The sequence below is a fragment of the Scyliorhinus canicula genome, chromosome 18 (genome assembly GCF_902713615.1).
Source record: "Scyliorhinus canicula chromosome 18, sScyCan1.1, whole genome shotgun sequence".
Taxonomy (NCBI): domain Eukaryota; kingdom Metazoa; phylum Chordata; class Chondrichthyes; order Carcharhiniformes; family Scyliorhinidae; genus Scyliorhinus; species Scyliorhinus canicula.
This window is the reverse complement of record NC_052163.1, coordinates 5,072,122-5,091,693: the sequence shown is the minus strand read 5'-3', so window position 1 is coordinate 5,091,693 and position 19,572 is coordinate 5,072,122. Positions and strand designations below refer to the sequence as shown.

At 55.5% G+C, this 19,572-nt stretch overlaps 1 protein-coding gene across 5 annotated transcripts in view; it reads left to right on the top strand.

The window, feature by feature from the left end:
* stxbp4 (syntaxin binding protein 4) overlaps positions 1-19,572 on the top strand; it is a 260,949-nt gene that overhangs the window by 79,654 nt on the left and 161,723 nt on the right. For all 5 annotated transcript variants that reach the window (XM_038777465.1, XM_038777464.1, XM_038777467.1 and 2 more), the window contains 3 exons: positions 1,786-1,918; positions 12,090-12,196; positions 15,720-15,948. In XM_038777465.1, the coding sequence (XP_038633393.1) occupies positions 1,786-1,918; positions 12,090-12,196; positions 15,720-15,948 (469 nt within the window). The remainder of the gene's footprint in view (positions 1-1,785; positions 1,919-12,089; positions 12,197-15,719; positions 15,949-19,572) is intronic.

The following is a 19,572-nucleotide window of genomic DNA, read 5'->3' as shown; positions in this document are numbered from 1 at the left end:
AGGAAATGGCCGTGTGAGGGAACCATGGTTCACAAAAGAGGTTGAATGTCTTGTCAAGAGGAAAAAGAAAGAGTACGTAAGGATGAGAAAACAAGGTTCAGTTGGGTCGCTTGAGGGTTACAAGGTAGCAAGTAATGAGCTAAAGAAAAGGCTTAGGAGAGCTAGGAGGGGGCATGAGAAGTCCTTGGCGGGCCGGATCAAGGAAAACCCCAAAGCTTTTTACTCTTATGTGATAAATAAAAGAATGACCAGGGTGAGGGTAGGGCCGGTCAAGGACAGTAGTGGGATATTGTACATGGAGTCAGAAGAAATAGGAGAGGCGTTGAATGAATACTTTTCTTCAGTGTTCACCAAGGAGAGGGGCCATGTTTTTGAGGATGAGAGTGTGATACAGGTGGGTAGGCTGGAGGAGGTAGATGTTCTGAGGAAGGATGTATTAGCAATTTTGAAAAACCTGAGGGTCGACAAGTCCCCTGGGCCAGATGGGATATATCCAAGGATTCTTTGGGAGGCAAGGGACAAGATTGCAGAGCCTTTGGCTTCGATCTTTGGGTCCTCACTGTCCACGGGAATAGTGCCAGAGGACTGGAGAGTGGCGAATGTTGTTCCTCTGTTCAAGAAAGGGAATAGGAATGACGCTCGTAATTATAGGCCAGTTAGTCTTACTTCACTGGTCGGTAAGTTAATGGAAAAGGTCCTGAAGGATAGGATTTATGACCATTTGGAAAGATGCAGCTTAATCCGGGAGAGTCAATACTCGACACAACATCGAGGGCCGAAGGGCCTGTTCTGTGCTGTACTGTTCTATGTTCTATCTAACTCCCACCTCCTGTCAGGAATCTGATGGTCTGGCTGTCAGGGTCAGACTTCCTATCTCACTCTGTTTGTAACTTTGTGTTGGCACTGCAAATTGTACTGTGCTGTTTGCCCGAGGAGTGATTCAGGTGCACCTTTCGCTCACACTTGGAAAGGCAAGGCAGTCCTGATGGCTCGACCTCCCTCACCCATTGGCACATCAGACAACCCATTCAGCTTAGGCGTCAGCCTCGTGAATTGTCTCTGAATTGCTCCCAATGCAGGTATATCGCTCCTTCAGCAAGAGGGCCAAACCTGTAGCTCAGCTGCAGCCTCATCAATGTCCTGTGCAGGTCTGTGGATAAATCTACTAGCAGCACGGTAGCACAGTGGTTAGCACAATGGCTTCACAGCGCCAGGGTCCCAGGTTCGATTCCCGGAATGGGTCACTGTTAGGGGGTGGTTTAGCACAGTGGGCTAAACAGCTGGCTTGTAATGCAGAACAAGGCCAGCAGCGCGGGTTCAATTCCCGTACTGGCCTCCCCGAACAGGTGCCGGAATGTGGCGACTAGGGGCTTTTCACAGTAACTTAACTAAAGCCTACTTGTGACAATTAGAGATTATTATTATTATTGTCTCTGCGGAGTCTGCACGTTGTCCTCGTGTCTGCGTGGGTTTCCTCCGGGTGGTCCGGTTTCCTCCCACAGTCCAAAGATGTGCGGGTTAGGTGGATTGGCCGTTCTGAATTCTCCCTCAGTGTTAATGTAAGCTTACATGTGACATAAAAGATTATTTTTATTATTAGCCCAGTAGGAGAATTTCGACTAGCCTTAATTTAGTGGAGCAATGGTAAACAAGGCATTGGGATGGGGGGCAAAGGGAATGCGGGTATCTCTCGCTGTTGACACAGGAATAGCCATGTTTGTGAAGATCCAGCTTGGTTACTGAGAGGCCGTCTGACTTGCCGTGTCGTTTCCCTTTTTCATTCAGCAACTCTCCGATTCAGGTGATTACCATTCCCAAAGTGACGAGTCTCGGCTTGAACATCATGGGTGGGACCAACAAGCCCGAGGGACCAATGGTGTGTGTTCAGGATGTGATACCAGGAGGTGACTGCCAGAAGGTCAGTGTGAGCAGCATTATTCAGCAAAGATCGTGCAAACATGCAGCCTGAGAAGGTCAGTTTGGTGAATTTAGGTGAACAGGGATTGGCTGACCACTTGGTTGTTTATATTTATTTTTAATTGATGGTCAGCATTTAAATTGAGCTTGAGGTAGGAAACCGAATGGTATCTTCCAGTATGTTCAGAACAAACAACAACACATTGCATTGATAAAGCGCCTTTAAAATTGCCCACGTCTCCAAATGCTTCACAGGATGTTATCAAACAAAATCTGACACCGTGAGGCACGGATGGAGCAGGTGACTAACAACCTGGATGTGAGGAGTATCTTAAATAAAGAGAGGCTGAGAGGGGATTTCCAGAGCTTTGGGCTGTGGCAAATGAAGGCAAAATCGCCAATGGTGGAGCAATAACAATCGACAAGAGGCCAGGATTGGAGGAGATCAGCAATTTCAGAGGGAGTGCCGCACTGTCAGTGGGTCAGTACTGAGGGAGTGCCGCACTGTCAGAGGATCAGTACTGAGGGAGTGCTGCACTGTCAGAGGGTCAGTACTGAGGGAGTGCCGCACTGTCAGAGGGTCAGTACTGAGGGAGTGCTGCACTGTCAGAGGGTCAGTACTGAGGGAGTGCTGCACTGTCAGAGGGTCAGTACTGAGGGAGTGCTGCACTGTCAGAGGGTCAGTACTGAGGGAGTGCTGCACTGTCAGAGGGTCAGTACTGAGGGAGTGCTGCACTGTCAGAGGGTCAGTACTGAGGGAGTGCTGCACTGTCAGAGGGTCAGTACTGAGGGAGTGCCGCACTGTCAGAGGGTCAGTACTGAGGGAGTGCTACACTGTCAGAGGGTCAGTACTGAGGGAGCGCTGCACTGTCAGAGGGTCAGTACTGAGGGAGTGCTGCACTGTCAGAGGGTCAGTACTGAGGGAGTGCTGCACTGTCAGAGGGTCAGTACTGAGGGAGTGCTGCACTGTCAGAGGGTCAGTACTGAGGGAGTGCCGCACTGTCAGAGGGTCAGTACTGAGGGAAAGCTGCACTGTCAGAGGGTCAGTACTGAGGGAGCGCCGCACTGTCAGAGGGTCAGTACTGAGGGAGTGCCGCACTGTCAGAGGGTCAGTACTGAGGGAGTGCCGCACTGTCAGAGGGTCAGTACTGAGGGAGTGCCGCACTGTCAGAGGGTCAGTACTGAGGGAGCGCCGCACTGTCAGAGGGTCAGTACTGAGGGAGTGCCGCACTGTCAGAGGGTCAGTACTGAGGGAATGCTGCACTGTCAGAGGGTCAGTACTGAGGGAGTGCTGCATTGTCAGAGGGTCAGTACTGAGGGAGTGCTGCACTGTCAGAGGGTCAGTACTCCCACTCATACCATCCCAGCCAACAAGATGGCAGGAGCGCGCCCATCCCGTTGATGGGTCGGCTGTGGGCACTAAGCTCACAGTGGGCAGTGAGCGACATGCGCAGCTGCACGGCTGCCTTGCCGGATGCGGCAATGCTGTTCCGTGCCCGTCCACCCCGACCCCACAGCCCACCGCCTGGCCACCCTCCGCTACTCCCCCCGGCCCTGGCAGAACCCTCGGCCAGCGACACAACTGTCAGCAAACTATGGCGATGTCCGTACCCCCTCTCTCTCCCTCAAAGCCACAACGTTTAAAAGCACAAGTGAACCTCGCTGTCAGGAACCTGGGACGCTGACACTGTGAGGCAGCAGTGCTAACCACTGTGCCACCGTGCCGCTCAATTACTTGGACAATTCTGCAGTTTATCGTTTCCTTCCTGTATTTAAATGCAAGTTTGTTGTTAATGCTCCTACTGGGAGCTTGGTGGGAACAAATGTATTGCCTAATTTATATTGACTACACGTTAAAAAGTGCCCAATTACTGCAAAGCACTTTGGGATGTCCTGAGGTTGTGGAAAGCTGAATAGAAATGCAAGTCTTTCATTCTGTCTCTTGGTGTTTTGAAGCATGTGTAGTTTGTTTGGTTCACAATGTTGTTACTTGGTGTAAACACTGGGGGGCAGTGCTACCCTGCTGCAGCCTGCAGTGCCATTAGAATCCATTTCTGCCTCTTGCTGGAATACAGAGTGTGAGTCCCCAACACTGGCTGAGGCCCCAGAATCCTGTTTGAGTGGTCCATTCACAGGCTCCTCTCAATACTTATTCCCTGCTCCACTTCCTTAACCAGGGCGGAACGATCTCACTATCTGGAGCTATTGTTGCTGAGAGTGGAGTGGGTGGGGGGGGGGGGGGGGGTGGAATGCGGATTATCTATCAGCCTTGGTCTAGTCTGTAAGATTCTCCCCCGGTGCGGTACTGAGGGAGCACTGTACTGCCGGAGCTGCAGTTTATTGGGGATGAGATATTGGACAGAGGCTCCTTCTGCCCGAGGTGCTTGTGACCGCTTTTAAAAAACCCCGATGTTCGCTCCCAATGTCCTGGGCAATATTTGTTCCTCAGATAACCTCTCTAAAACAGATGATCTGATCATGATCGCACGATCAGATATGGGATCTTGCTTTGTGGAAAAGGGCTGCTGCGTTTCCTACATTACAGAGCAGAGTGTAGAGCAGGTTGACACATCAATATCTACAGCCCCCATGAGCACACACACACCTCAGTGACTGTGTGATGAATGTAGCAATTTCAGATATATTCTATTAAATGTATTTGTTGCAGTAAGGGTTAATCTCCTGGGTTAGTGTGTGTACACTATGGTAGTGTTTCAAAAGAATCCTGATTTTTCAAGACAGCTAGGTTTTTTGGAGCCAGAGGTGCGATTAAAGCATTGTAAAAGTTTGGGCTCATGAACTGGGCAGTAGTTAATTAGAGACATTGACCGGGATTCTCCGAGCTGGCGTCGGGTTGGAGAATCGCCGGTGACGTGGGAAATTCCCGCCATGCCGGTGACCAGAGAATTGCCGCCCATCACGCCCACGTGATTGATGCGGCGCCGGTCGGGGGCTGCAGAAAGAGGCTCCCGCTGCGATTCGCAATGGTCAACCGGCCGAATTCCCACCGAGTTCCGCTGAGTCCCACCGGCGTGATTCCAAACTGGTACCACCCGGCAGGAGCTCGGACCCGTGGCCGCGGTGGCTGTCCTGGTGGGAGGAGGAGGGGGGGCTGCGGGGGGATCAGACCCCAGGGGGGGCCTCCACGGCATCCAGGCCCGTGATCGGGGGCTATTGATCGGCGGGCGCCCACAATCTGGTAGCGACCCGCCCTACCTGCGACCGTGCGGGCCTGCTGTAGAGCTCCGCCATGGTGCTCGGCTCCGGCGTGGAAACGGCCGCCACGTGCATGGCCGGCACGGAGACGGCTGTCGTGTGCATGGCCGGCGTGGAGACGGCTGTCGTGTGCATGGCCGGCGTGGAGACGGCTGTCGTGTGCATGGCCGGCACGGAGACGGCTGTCGTGTGCATGGCCGGCGTGGAGACGGCTGTCGTGTGCATGGCCGGCACGGAGACGGCTGTCGTGTGCATGGCCGGCGTGGAGACGGCTGTCGTGTGCATGGCCGGCACGGAGACGGCTGTCGTGTGCATGGCCGGCGTGGAGACGGCTGTCGTGTGCATGGCCGGCGTGGAGACGGCTGTCGTGTGCATGGCCGGCGTGGAGACGGCTGTCGTGTGCATGGCCGGCACGGAGACGGCTGTCGTGTGCATGGCCGGCCCGGAGACGGCTGTCGTGTGCATGGCCGGCCCGGAGACGGCTGTCGTGTGCATGGCCGGCGTGGAGACGGCTGTCGTGTGCATGGCCGGCACGGAGACGGCTGTCGTGTGCATGGCCGGCCCGGAGACGGCTGTCGTGTGCATGGCCGGCCCGGAGACGGCTGTCGTGTGCATGGCCGGCCCGGAGACGGCTGTCGTGTGCATGGCCGGCGTGGAGACGGCTGTCGTGTGCATGGCCGGCGTGGAGACGGCTGTCGTGTGCATGGCCGGCACGGAGACGGCTGTCGTGTGCATGGCCGGCCCGGAGACGGCTGTCGTGTGCATGGCCGGCATGGAGACGGCTGTCGTGTGCATGGCCGGCACGGACCCACGCTGGCAGTGCAGTGCTGCCTTTCAGCACCGGAGCAGCGCGCAGCACTCTGCCACCGTGCTGGCTCCGTGTGGGCCACTGAATCGCTGGGTCAGGAGGCCCGTTGATGCTGGTGTGCACCACTCTGGTATTTACACCGGTGTCAACACTTGGCCGGGATTTCGGAGAATCCCAGCCATTGTGTTTAGTTGAGTGAGATGATGCAGTTAGTGGGAGGAGCCAGGGGTTGGAAGCAGTCAGGTGTTGAGGTTTTCAGGGTTAGTTTTTGGCTGGAGCTGAGAAGGTTTCTGAAGAAATACAGCCAGAGATTATTCTTTTTATTTAGAAAATATTTTATTGCGGCATTTATAATTCTAACATTTTAAACAACAAAGAAATCCAACACATGCAAATAACCCACAATAACATACCCAGCTCCCCCAACCTTAAACCCTAGCGACCCATACATTAGATTCCCTGCCCTTATTCTTCACTTCCATGCCTCCCCCCCCCTCCCGCTGACGGTCAATTCCCCTTGAAGAACGATGAACGGCTGCCACCCCCGAGTAAACCCCTGTATTGAACCCATTAAGGCGAACTTAATCTTCTCCAGCCTGAGAAACCCTCCCATGTCACTGACCCACACCCCCGACTTTGGAGGCTCCGAGTCCCTCCATCCCAGCAAAATCCGTCTCCAGGCAACCAGGGAGGCAAAGGCCAAAACGTCGGCTTCCCCCCTCCCCGGCTCCCAGATATTCCGCCAATCCAAATATTGCCACCTCTGGACTTGGAGTCACCCTCCCTTCCAGCCTCGGACAAGCCCAAAACATATGTACATGGTTCGCTGGACCGCCCCCGCACCACCCACATCTATCCCACATCTTGGGCAGCACGGTAGCATTGTGGTTAGCACAATCGCTTCACAGCTCCAGGGTCCCAGGTTCGATTCTGGCTTGGGAGTCTGTGTGGAGTCTGCACATCCTCCCCGTGTGTGCGTGGGTTTCCTCCGGGTGCTCCGGTTTCCTCCCACAGTCCAAAGATGTGCAGGTTAGGTGGATTGGCCATGATAAATTGCCCTTAGTGTCCAGAATTGCCCTTAGTGTTGGGTGGGGTTACTGGGTTATGGGGATAGGGTGGAGGTGTTGACCTTGGGTAGGGTGTTCTTTCCAAGGAGCCGGTGCAGACTCGATGGGCTGAATGGCCTCCTTCTGCACTGTAAATTCTATGTAAATCCTCCACCTCCTCAAAAAACCTACTCATCCGGGCCACAGTCATGTGAGCCCCATGGACCACCTTGAACTGGATCAGGCTGAGCCTGGCACACAACGAGGATGCATTGACTGTCCTCAGGGCCTTCTCCCATAGTCCAACTTCCAACTCCCCTCCTAACTCTTCCTCAGCCAAAGATTATTCTGACAGGGTGTTAGGTCTCTTTCTTTAAGCATTATCAAAAGATCTCTTTCTCAAAGTGGAGTAACTAACACATCTCCAGACACAAAGCATTCCTGAGTTCTAACTGTATTTAAAAGTGGATTGGGACCCAAGATGGCTTCGTTGTTTGAGTGGGAATAAAGATAGCAGTTAAGGGATATTCTGTCACTGTATCGATTAGCATTGCTTAAGGGGTAATTGTAAGTATTTTCTTGTGCGATGTTAAAGCTATTTTAATACTCTGTCAGGAACAAAGTGTGTTTGAATTTACCATATCCCTATTTCTTTGTGTAATCACTCCTGGAGTGAGTATCCTTTCCCCACAGTCTTACAAAATGAAAGTAAAATGTTGGTGTTTCTGTCAGAATTCTAGCCACTGTTGGGGTCTGGTCTGGGCTTGTATTAGCTGCGAACCACCTTGATAAACCCTGAGGATGTCAAGAAACTCTGCCTATCTTTCGGAAAATCCAGACATTTAGAGCCAAAGTGACATGGATTTAAATTTGTCCGAATCCTATATTCCTCCACCCTGCAACATTTCACTTCCATATCTCCAGCAGTAACTGTGGACAATTGAATGAGAATAGGCGTCTTACCCCAGCCTGACTGTTGCTGCTGTACTGCAGGGTTATTTCATCAAAACCTTACCTGCGGATCATTCGGGTTAATAATTACTTTGAGAACTGTGTCTACAGTTGGTGAATTATAACCGCTCTCCCTACCCTGCCCCAGGCTAGTGAGAGGGAAGGTCAGCCAGGCACCGCATGAACTCTGACCATTGACCTCCCTCTCGTCTGTGGAGATTGGCCACGGGTGGACACGGCCTTGGCTGTAAGGCAGTCTGACCTCTAGTACCCTGCCTGCAAACAGTCACGCGCCTAGATTGTCTCCTTGGCTGAGAAATTAAAGGGTGGGTCTCTGGCCATGGAGCGCGACACGATGAGGGTGAGCAGGGGCAAGGTGGCAGGGGCAAGGTGGCAAGGGCAATATGGCAGGGGCAAGGTGGCAAGGGCAAGGTGGCAGGGGCAAGGTGGCAGGGGCAAGGTGGCAGGGACAAGGTGGCAGGGGCAAGGTGGCAAGGACAAGGTGACAGGGGTAAGGTGGCAGGGACAAGGTGGCAGGGGCAAGGTGGCAGGGACAAGGTGGCAGGGGCAAGGTGGCAAGGACAAGGTGACAGGGGCAAGGTGGCAGGGGCAAGGTGGCAGGGACAAGGTGGCAAGGGCAAACAGGAGGGAAACTTTGTGTAGGAGAGAGAAAGAGACATTGAGAGAAAACAAGCAGATATAGTACATTAACCTTGGCAGGTACATACTGAGGTGTTTATGGAGCCAATTCTGCACAATGCCACTGGGATCGTTTCTGTGAAACTGCTACCTCAATCTGATCCCGCACGGTTTTCCGAATGATCTGTATTAAAAATATCCAAAAGCCACATGCACAAAGCGAGTGTCATGGTGACTAACACCCAACCAACCCCCGCCACACCATTGAATCTCGGAGCGTAGATGCTGCACTTTGATAATGTGGGGGGTATATAGAGTTGGGCAAAACCTTCACACGGAATAGTCAGGGGCTGGTTTAGCTCACTGGGCTAAATCGCTGGCTTTTAAACAGACCAAGCAGGCCAGCAACACGGTTCGATTCCTGTACCAGCCTCCCCGGACAGGCGCCGGAATGTGGCGACTAGGGGCTTTTCACAGTAACTTCGTTGAAGTCTACTCGTGACAATAAACGATTTTCATTTTCATTTCATTTTCATTTCATTTCATCATCAACATTAGGAGATAAATACTGGAAAGAAAATGTCTGCCAGCGGAGGTGGTAGAGGCGGGCACGATAGCATCATTTAAGATGCATCTGGACAGATATATGAACGGGCGGGGAACAGAGGGAAGTAGATCCTTGGAAAATAGGCGACAGGTTTAGATAAAGGATCTGGATCGGTGCAGGCTGGGAGGGCCGAAGGGCCTGTTCCTGTGCTGTAATTTTCTTTGTTCTTTGTTCTTTGTTCTAATACCCTCTCCGACCCCTGTATCTGCTCACAGCCCCCCGGTACCCACTCCGACCCCTGTATCTGCTCACAGCCCCCCGGTACCCACTCCGACCCCTGTATCTGCTCACAGCCCCCCGGGACCCTCTCCGACCCCTGTATCTGCTCACAGCCCCCCGGTACCCACTCCGACCCCTGTATCTGCTCACTGTCTCCAATACCCACTCCGACCCCTGCACCTGCTCACAGCCCCCCCGGTACCCACTCCGACCCCTGTATCTGCTCATTGTCTCCAATACCCACTCCGACCCCTGTACCTGCTCACAGCCCCCCCGGTACCCACTCCGACCCCTGTATCTGCTCACAGCCCCCCGGTACCCACTCCGACCCCTGTATCTGCTCACAGCCCCCCGGTACCCACTCTGACCCCTGTATCTGCTCACAGCCCCCCGGTAACCTCTCCGACCCCTGTATCTGCTCACTGTCCCCCGGTACCCACTCCGACCCCTGTATCTGCTCACAGCCCCCCGGTACCCACTCTGACCCCTGTATCTGCTCAGCCCCCCGGTACCCACTCCGACCCCTGTATCTGCTCAGCCCCCCGGTACCCACTCCGACCCCTGTATCTGCTCACAGCCCCCCGGTACCCACTCCGACCCCTGTATCTGCTCAGCCCCCCGGTACCCACTCCGACCCCTGTATCTGCTCACAGTCTCCAATACCCACTCCGACCCCTGTATCTGCTCAGCCCCCCGGTACCCACTCCGACCCCTGTATCTGCTCACAGCCCCCCGGTACCCACTCCGGCCCCTGTATCTGCTCACAGCCCCCCGGTACCCACTCCGACCCCTGTATCTGCTCACAGCCCCCCGGGACCCACTCCGACCCCTGTATCTGCTCACAGCCCCCCGGTACCCACTCCGGCCCCTGTATCTGCTCACAGCCCCCCGGTACCCACTCCGACCCCTGTATCTGCTCACAGCCCCCCGGTACCCACTCCGACCCCTGTATCTGCTCACAGCCCCCCGGACCCACTCCGACCCCTGTATCTGCTCACAGCCGCCCGGTACCCACTCCGACCCCTGTATCTGCTCACAGCCCCCCGGTACCCACTCTGACCCCTGTATCTGCTCACAGCCCCCCGGTACCCACTCCGACCCCTGTATCTGCTCACAGCCCCCCGGTACCCACTCCGACCCCTGTATCTGCTCACAGCCCCCCAATACCCACTCCGACCCCTGTATCTGCTCACAGCCCCCCGGTACCCACTCCGGCCCCTGTATCTGCTCACAGCCCCCCGGTACCCACTCCGGACCCTGTATCTGCTCACAGCCCCCCGGTACCCACTCCGACCCCTGTATCTGCTCAAAGCCCCCCGGTACCCACTCCGACCCCTGTATCTGCTCACAGCCCCCCGGTACCCACTCCGGACCCTGTATCTGCTCACAGCCCCCCGGTACCCACTCCGACCCCTGTATCTGCTCGCAGCCCCCCGGTACCCACTCTGACCCCTGTATCTGCTCACAGCCCCCCGGGACCCTCTCCGGCCCCTGTATCTGCTCACAGCCCCCCGGTACCCACTCCGACCCCTGTATCTGCTCACAGCCCCCCGGTACCCACTCCGACCCCTGTATCTGCTCACAGCTCCCCGGGACCCACTCCGGCCCCTGTATCTGCTCATTGTCTCCAATACCCACTCTGACCCCTGTATCTGCTCATTGTCTCCAATACCCACTCTGACCCCTGTATCTGCTCACAGCCCCCCGGTACCCTCTCCGACCCCTGTATCTGCTCAAAGCCCCCCGGTACCCACTCCGACCCCTGTATCTGCTCACAGCCCCCCGGTACCCACTCCGACCCCTGTATCTGCTCACAGCCCCCCGGGACCCACTCCGACCCCTGTATCTGCTCACAGCCCCCCGGCACCCACTCCGACCCCTGTATCCGCTCACAGCCCCCCGGTACCCACTCCGACCCCTGTATCTGCTCACAGCCCCCCGGTACCCACTCCGACCCCTGTATCTGCTCACAGCCCCCCGGTACCCACTCCGACCCCTGTATCTGCTCACTGTCTCCAATACCCACTCCGACCCCTGTATCTGCTCATTGTCTCCAATACCCACTCTGACCCCTGTATCTGCTCACAGCCCCCCGGTACCCACTCTGACCCCTGTATCTGCTCACAGCCCCCCGGTACCCACTCTGTCCCCTGGACATTCGGAATTCTCCCTCAGTGACCCAATCAGGTGCCGGAATGTGGCGACTTGGGGATTTTCACAGTAACCTCATTGCAGTGTGAATGTAAGCCTACTTGTGACAATAAAGATTATTATTATGATGTATCTGCTCACAGCCCCCCAAATCCTCTCTGACCCCAGTATCTGCTCACTGCCGTCAGCTGCTGCAACACGCACTCCCGTACCAGCCTCCCCGAACAGGCGCCGGAATGTGGCAACTAGGGGCTTTTCACAGTAACTTCATTGAAGCCTATTTGTGACAATAAGCGATTATTATTATTATTATCATCTGTCCCGTAGCAATTTGCTGCACTTTATCAATGCCAGAGACAGGGAACATATCACAGGATAATTTCCTCGATTTGGGAATGGGATTTATACATGAAAGGGATTGTGGGAGGAGTCCCCGTAACTCAGTGGTGTCCTGCCTTAGCACAGAGGGCCTTCAGTCAGGACTGCAGATCCTCTCACTCCACATCCCATAATATGATGTTTCTGTTACCCACAGGATGGAAGATTGCAACCCGGGGACCAGCTGGTGTCCATAAACAAGGAATCCATGATTGCGGTTACACAGGAAGAGGCCAGGAGCATTATGACCAGGTTGAAACTGAGGTGAGTCCTATAGTTTGACAGGGGGCACAGGCATTCAGGACTGGCATGGCAGAGAGAGTCATCGGGGTCAACAGCGCTAAAATGCCCATTCGACCCATCACAACACCGTCGGTCAAAAACAACCATCTAACTATTCAAATCCCATTTCCCAGCACTTTGTCCATAGCCTTGTATACCCTGGGATCACAACTGTACATCTGAATTGTAATGACCTCCAATTCGCATTATTGGTTGGCCAATTGGAGTATGTGATCCCTCAATGATAGCTCATTGGGGGGGCCCTTATAAGCACCTGTGTAGGCTTTGTGAGCCAATCTTAAGTTGACTGGAATGGTAGCAGCACTGTTGGAGCTGCTCTATAGTTATTGGCAATAAATATTGGAGTGGTGACGGGACTCCTGCCTCCCGTGGATTATTACAGAAATACTTCTGAAATGTTCTGAGGGTCTCTGCCTCCACCACCCTTTCAAGCAGCGAGTTCCTGACTCCCACCACCCTCTGGGTGAAAAGGTTTCCCCTCACATCCCCTCTAAACCTCCTGCCGCCACCTTAAATCTCTGCCCCCCTGGTCATTGATCCCTTCACCAAAGGAAAAAGTTTCTTCCTGTCGCTTCTATCTGTGCCCCACATCATTTTATACATCTCAATTATGCCCCTCCCCTCAGTCTCCTCTGCTCCAGGGAAGACAATCCCAGTCTATCAAATCCGTAGCTAAAACTCTCCGGCCCAGGCAACATCCTGGTAAATGCCCTCTGCCCCCTTTCCAGTGGCTATCACATCCCTCCTATATTGTGGATTCCAGAACTGAACACAATACTCTAGCTGTGGCCTAACCAACATTTTATACAGTTCCAGCACAACCTCGCTGCTCTTAAGCGCTATGCCTCGGCGAATAAATTTAAGTATACCATCTGCCTTCGTAACCACTGTACCCACCTGCTGTGCTGCCTTAAGGGGTGGGTGTACATGCACACCAAGGCCCCTCTGATCCTTGGTGCTTCCTGCCTTTTATCATGTATTCCCTTGTCTTGTTTGTCCTTCCCAAGTGCATCACCTCACACTTATCCGGTTAAATTCCATATGTTACCATTGAACTGTTTAAATCGAGTTACATAGGCTACACCACTGAAACAGGCCATTCGGCCCATTGCTCAGTGCTGATATACCTCCCTGTCCTGTTCACCTAGTCCTGTTCACCTATAACCCCGGTACTCCCCCCGTACCCACCTCCATACTCCCCCCTACCCATCCCATACCCACCCCTTAATCCTCCTGTACCCACCCCCGTACACAGAACAGGCCCTTCAGCCCATGATGTTGTGCCGAACTTTTGTCCTAGATTTACAACAAATTACTCTACACCCCATCATTCTACACCCCATCATTCTACCCTAATCCATGTACCTATCCATTAGCTGCTTGAAGGTCCCTAATGTTTCCGACTCAACTACTTCCACAGGCAGTGCATTCCATGCCCCCACTACTCTCTGGGTAAAGAACCTACCTCTGACACCCCCCCTATATCTTCCACCATTCACCTTAAATTTATGTCCCCTTGTAATGGTTTGTTCCACCTGGGGAAAAAGTCTCTGACTGTCTACTCTATCTATTCCCCTAATCATCTTATAAACCTCTATCAAGTCGCCCCTCATCCTTCTCCGTTCTAATGAGAAAAGGCCTAGCACCCTCAACCTTTCCTCGTAAGACTTACTCTCCATTCCAGGCAACATCCTGGTAAATCTCCTTTGCACCTTTTCCAAAGCTTCCACATCCTTCCTAAAATGAGGCGACCAGAACTGCACACAGTACTCCAAATGTGGCTTTACCAAGGTTTTGTACAGCTGCATCATCACCTCACGGCTTTTAAATTCAATCCCTCTGCTAATGAACGCTAGCACACCATAGGCCTTCTTCACAGCTCTATCCACCTGAGTGGCAACTTTCAAAGATCTATGACCATAGACCCCAAGATCTCTCTGCTCCTCCACATTGCCAAGAACCCTACCGTTAACCCTGTATTCCGCATTCATATTTGTCCTTCCAAAATGGACAACCTCACACTTTTCAGGGTTAAACTCCATCTGCCACTTCTCAGCCCAGCTCTGCATCCTATCTATGTCTCTTTGCAGCCGACAACAGCCCTCCTCACTATCCACAACTCCACCAATCTTCGTATCGTCCGTAAATTTACTGACCCACCCTTCAACTCCCTCATCCAAGTCATTAATGAAAATCACAAACAGCAGAGGACCCAGAACTGATCCCTGCGGTATGCCACTGGTAACTGGGCTCCAGGCTGAATATTTGCCATCCACCACAACTCTCTGTCTTCTGTCGGTTAGCCAGTTCGTTATCCAACTGGCCAAATTTACCACTATCCCAATCAAGATTCAGATTCAGGAACTGCATCTCGTCCAAGAGGTCTGATACTATCTCTGAGCGAGAGTACCACCCTGTCCCTACTAAAACCCTGATAACCCGGGATGTTAAGTATCCAGTCCCTCTGGCCTGGGCCATGTTTCCGTCAATGCCACAATGTCATATCCCCTCAGTAAGAAGTCTGACAACACCAGGTCCAATAGGTTTGTTTCAAACACGAGCTTTCGGAGCGCAGCTCCTTCCTCAGGTGAATGGAGAGGTATGTTCCAGAAACATTTATATAGACAAAGTCAGAGATGCTGGACAATGCTTGGAATGCGAGCATTTGCAGGTAATCAAATCATTACAGATCCAGGGAGAGGGATAATCACAGGTTAAAGAGGTGTGAATTGTCTCACGCCAGAACAGTTGGTAGGATTTTGCAAGTCCAGGCCAGATGGTGGGGGGTGGATGTAATGCGACATGAATCCAAGATCCCTGTTGAAGCCGCACTCATGCGTGCGGAACTTAGCTATAAGTTTTTGCTCGGCAATTCTGCGTTGTCGCGTGTCCTGAAGACCGCCTTGGAGAACGCTTACCCGGAGATCAGAGGCTGAATGCCCTTGACTGCTGAAGTGTTCCCGACTGGAAGGGAGCATTCCTGCCTGGTGATTGTTGCACGATGCCCGTTCATTCGTTGTCGCAGTGTCTGCATGGTCTCGCCAATGTACCACGCTTCGGGACATCCTTTCCTGCAGCGTAAGAGGTAGACTACATTGGTCGAGTCGCACAAGTATGTGCCGCGTACCTGGTGGGTGGTGTTCTCACGTGTAATGGTGGTATCCATGTCGATGATCTGGCATGTCTTGCAGAGATTACCCTGGCAGGGTTGTGTGGTGACGTGGTCGCTGTTCTGAAGGCTGGGTAATTTGCTGCAAACAATGGTTTGTTTGAGGTTGCGCGGTTGTTTGAAGGCAAGTAGTGGGGGTGTGGGGATGACCTTGGCAAGATGTTCATCTTCATTGATGATGTGTTGAAGGCTGCGAAGAAGATATCGTAGTTTCTCCGCCCCAGGAAAGTACTGGGCGACGATCTCTGCAAGACATGCCAGATCCAACATTGAAATGTTTATTATTAAGTGTGCATCTTCATGTATGTGTTTCAGGCCCGAGGGATCAGTGGAGATTGGGTTTGTGCGGAGAAACCCTCAGCCCGATGCTGACAGTAACCCACCCGATCCCAGTATCTTACCACCCTCGTCTCCCACTGCAGCAGCAAATGTCAAGAAGCCTTCAGGGTTCAACTTCCTATCACTGCCCCCGAGCGTCCACCCAGGGATGGGATCGAGTCCACACTCCGAAACTGAAAACATGGCACCAGCAAGGCCAAATCACGTAAGGGCCAGAGCACGGAGCGGGTACAGTCGGAGTCGGGGGAGACGGGAACATGGAGAGGGTACAGTCAGAGCTGGGGGTGACGGAGACAGGGAGAGGGTACAGTCAGAGCTGGGGGTGACGGAGACAGGGAGAGGGTACAGTCAGAGCTGGGGGTGTTGGGGACAGGGAGAGGTTACAGTCAGACCTGGGGGTGACGGGAACATGGAGAGGGTACAGTCAGAGCTGGGGGTGACGGGAACATGGAGAGGGTACAGTCAGAGCTGGGGGTGACGGGAACATGGAGAGGGTACAGTCAGAGCTGGGGGTGACGGGGACAGGGAGAGGGTACAGTCAGAGCTGGGGGTGATGGGGACAGGGAGAGGGTACAGTCAGAGCTGGGGGTGACGGGGACAGGGAGAGGGTACAGTCAGAGCCGGGGGTGACGGAGACAGGGAGAGGGTACAGTCAGAGCTGGGGGTGACGGGGACAGGGAGAGGGTACAGTCAGAGCCGGGGGTGACGGAGACAGGGAGAGGGTACAGTCAGAGCTGGGGGTGACGGGGACAGGGAGAGGGTACAGTCAGAGCTGGGGGTGACGGGGACAGGGAGAGGGTACAGTCAGAGCCGGGGGTGACGGGGCTGTGGAGGGGGTACAGTCAGAGCCGGGGGTGACGGGGATATGAAGAGGGTACAGTCAGAGCCGGGGGTGATGGGAACATGGAGAGGGTTCAGTCAGAGCTGGGGGTGACGGGAACATGGAGAAGGTACAGTCAGAGCCGGGGGTGCTGGGGCTGTGGAGAGGGTACAGTCAGAGCTGGGGGTGACGGGGACAGGGAGAGGGTACAGTCAGAGCTGGGGGTGATGGGGACAGGGAGAGGGTACAGTCAGAGCTGGGGGTGACGGGAACATGGAGAGGGTACAGTCAGAGCCGGGGGTGCTGGGGCTGTGGAGAGGGTACAGTCAGAGCTGGGGGTGACGGAGGCAGGGAGAGGGTACAGTCAGAGCTGGGGGTGATGGGGACAGGGAGCGGGTACAGTCAGAGCCGGGGGTGACGGGGCTGTGGAGAGGGTACAGTCAGAGCTTGGGGTGACGGAGACAGGGAGAGGGTACAGTCAGAGCCGGGGGTGACGGGGCTGTGGAGAGGGTACAGTCAGAGCTGGGGGTGATGGGGACAGGGAGAGGGTACAGTCAGAGCTGGGGGTGACGGGGACAGGGAGAGGGTACAGTCAGAGCTGGGGGTGATGGGGACAGGGAGAGGGTACAGTCAGAGCTGGGGGTGACGGGGACAGGGAGAGGGTACAGTCAGAGCTGGGGGTGACGGGGAGATGGAGAGGGTACAGCCAGAGCTGGGGGTGACGGGGCTATGGAGGGGGTACAGTCAGAACTGGGGGTGACGGGGCTGTGGAGAGGGTACAGTCAGAGCTGGGGGTGACAGGGACAGGGAGAGGGTACAGTCAGAGCCGGGGGTGACGGGGCTGTGGAGAGGGTACAGTCAGAGCTGGGGGTGACGGGGAGATGGAGAGGGTACAGTCAGAGCTGGGGGTGACGGGGACGGGAGAGGGTACAGTAAGAGTTGGGGGTGACGGGGCTGTGGAGAGGGTACAGTCAGAGCTGGGGGTGACGGGGACAGGGAGAGGGTACAGTCAGAGCCGGGGGTGATGGTCTATGGAGAGGGTACAGTCAGAGCTGGGGGTGACGGGGACAGGGAGAGGGTACAGTCAGAGCCGGGTGACGGGGACAGGGAGAGGGTACAGTCAGAGCTGGGGGTGACGGGGCTATGGAGAGGGTACAGTCAGAGGCGGGGGTGACGGGGACAGGGAGAGGGTACAGTCAGAGCTGGGGTGACGGGGCTATGGAGGGGGTACAGTCAGAGCCGGGGGTGACGGGGCTGTGGAGGGGGTACAGTCAGAGCCGGGGGTGATGGGGCTGTGGAGAGGGTACAGTCAGAGCCGGGGTGACGGGGACAGGAGAGGGTACAGTTAGAGCTGGGGGTGACGGGGACAGGGAGGGGGTACAGTCGGAGACGGGGTGATGGGAACAGGGAGAGGGTACAGTCAAAGCTGGGGATGACGGGGCTGTGGAGAGGGTACAGTCAGAGCCGGGGGTGACGGGGACAGGGAGAGGGTAGAGTCAGAGCTGGGGGTGACGGGGACTGGGAGAGGGTACAGTCAGAGCCGGGGGTGACGGGGCTGTGGAGGGGGTACAGTCAGAGCCGGGGGTGACGGGGACAGGGAGAGGGTACAGTCAGAGCCGGGGGTGACGGGGATATGAAGAGGGTACAGTCAGAGCCGGGGGTGATGGGAACATGGAGAGGGTACAGTCAGAGCTGGGGGTGACGGGGACAGGGAGTGGGTACAGTCAGAGCCGGGGGTGACGGGGACAGGGAGAGGGTACAGTCAGAGCCGGGGGTGACGGGGACAGGGAGAGGGCACAGTCAGAGCTGGGGTGACGGGGACAGGGAGAGGGTACAGTCAGAGCCGGGGGTGACGGGGACAGGGAGAGGGTACAGTCAGAGCTGGGGGTGACGGGGACAGGGGGAGGGTACAGTCAGAGCTGGGGGTGACGGGGACAGGGAGAGGGTACAGTCAGAGCCGGGGGTGACGGGGACAGGGAGAGGGTACAGTCAGAGCTGGGGGTGACGGGGACAGGGAGAGGGTACAGTCAGAGCCGGGGCTGACCGGGCTGTGGAGAGGGTACAGTCAGAGCTGGGAGTGATGGGGACAGGGAGAGGGGACAGTCAGAGCCGGGGGTGACGGGGCTGTGGAGGGGGTACAGTCAGAGCCGGGGGTGACGGGGATATGAAGAGGGTACAGTCAGAGCCGGGGGTGATGGGAACATGGAGAGGGTTCAGTCAGAGCCGGGGGTGACGGGGACAGGGAGAGGGTACAGTCAGAGCTGGGGGTGACGGGGACAGGGGGAGGGTACAGTCAGAGCTGGGGGTGATGGGGACAGGGAGAGGGTACAGTCAGAGCCGGGGGTGACGGGGACAGGGAGAGGGTACAGTCAGAGCTGGGGGTGACGGGGACAGGGAGAGGGTACAGTCAGAGCCGGGGGTGACGGGGACAGGGAGAGGGTACAGCCAGTGTTGGGGATGATGGGGACAGGGAGAGGGGACAGTCAGAGCTGGGGGTCACGGGGCTGTGGAATGGGTACAGTCAGAGCTGGGGGTGATGGTAACATGGAGAGGGTACAGTCAGAGCTGGGGGTGATGGTAACATGGAGAGGGTACAGTCAGAGCCGGGGCTGACCGGGCTGTGGAGAGGGTACAGTCAGAGCTGGGGGTGACAAGGACAGGGAGAGGGTACAGTCAGAGCTGGGGGTGACGGGTTCAGGGAGAGGGTACAGTCAGAGCTGGGGTGACTGGCTGTGGAGAGGGTACAGTCAGAGCCGGGGGTGACGGGGACAGGGAGAGGGTACAGTCAGAGCCGGGGGTGACGGGACAGGGAGAGGGTACAGTCAGAGCCGGGGGTGATGGGAACATGGAGAGGGTACAGTCAGAGCTGGGGGTGACGGGGAGATGGAGAGGGTACAGTCAGAGCTGGGGGTGACAGGGACAGGGAGAAGGTACAGTCAGAGCTGGGGGTGACGGGGAGATGGAGAGGGTACAGTCAGAGCCGGGGGTGATGGGGACAGGGAGAGGGTA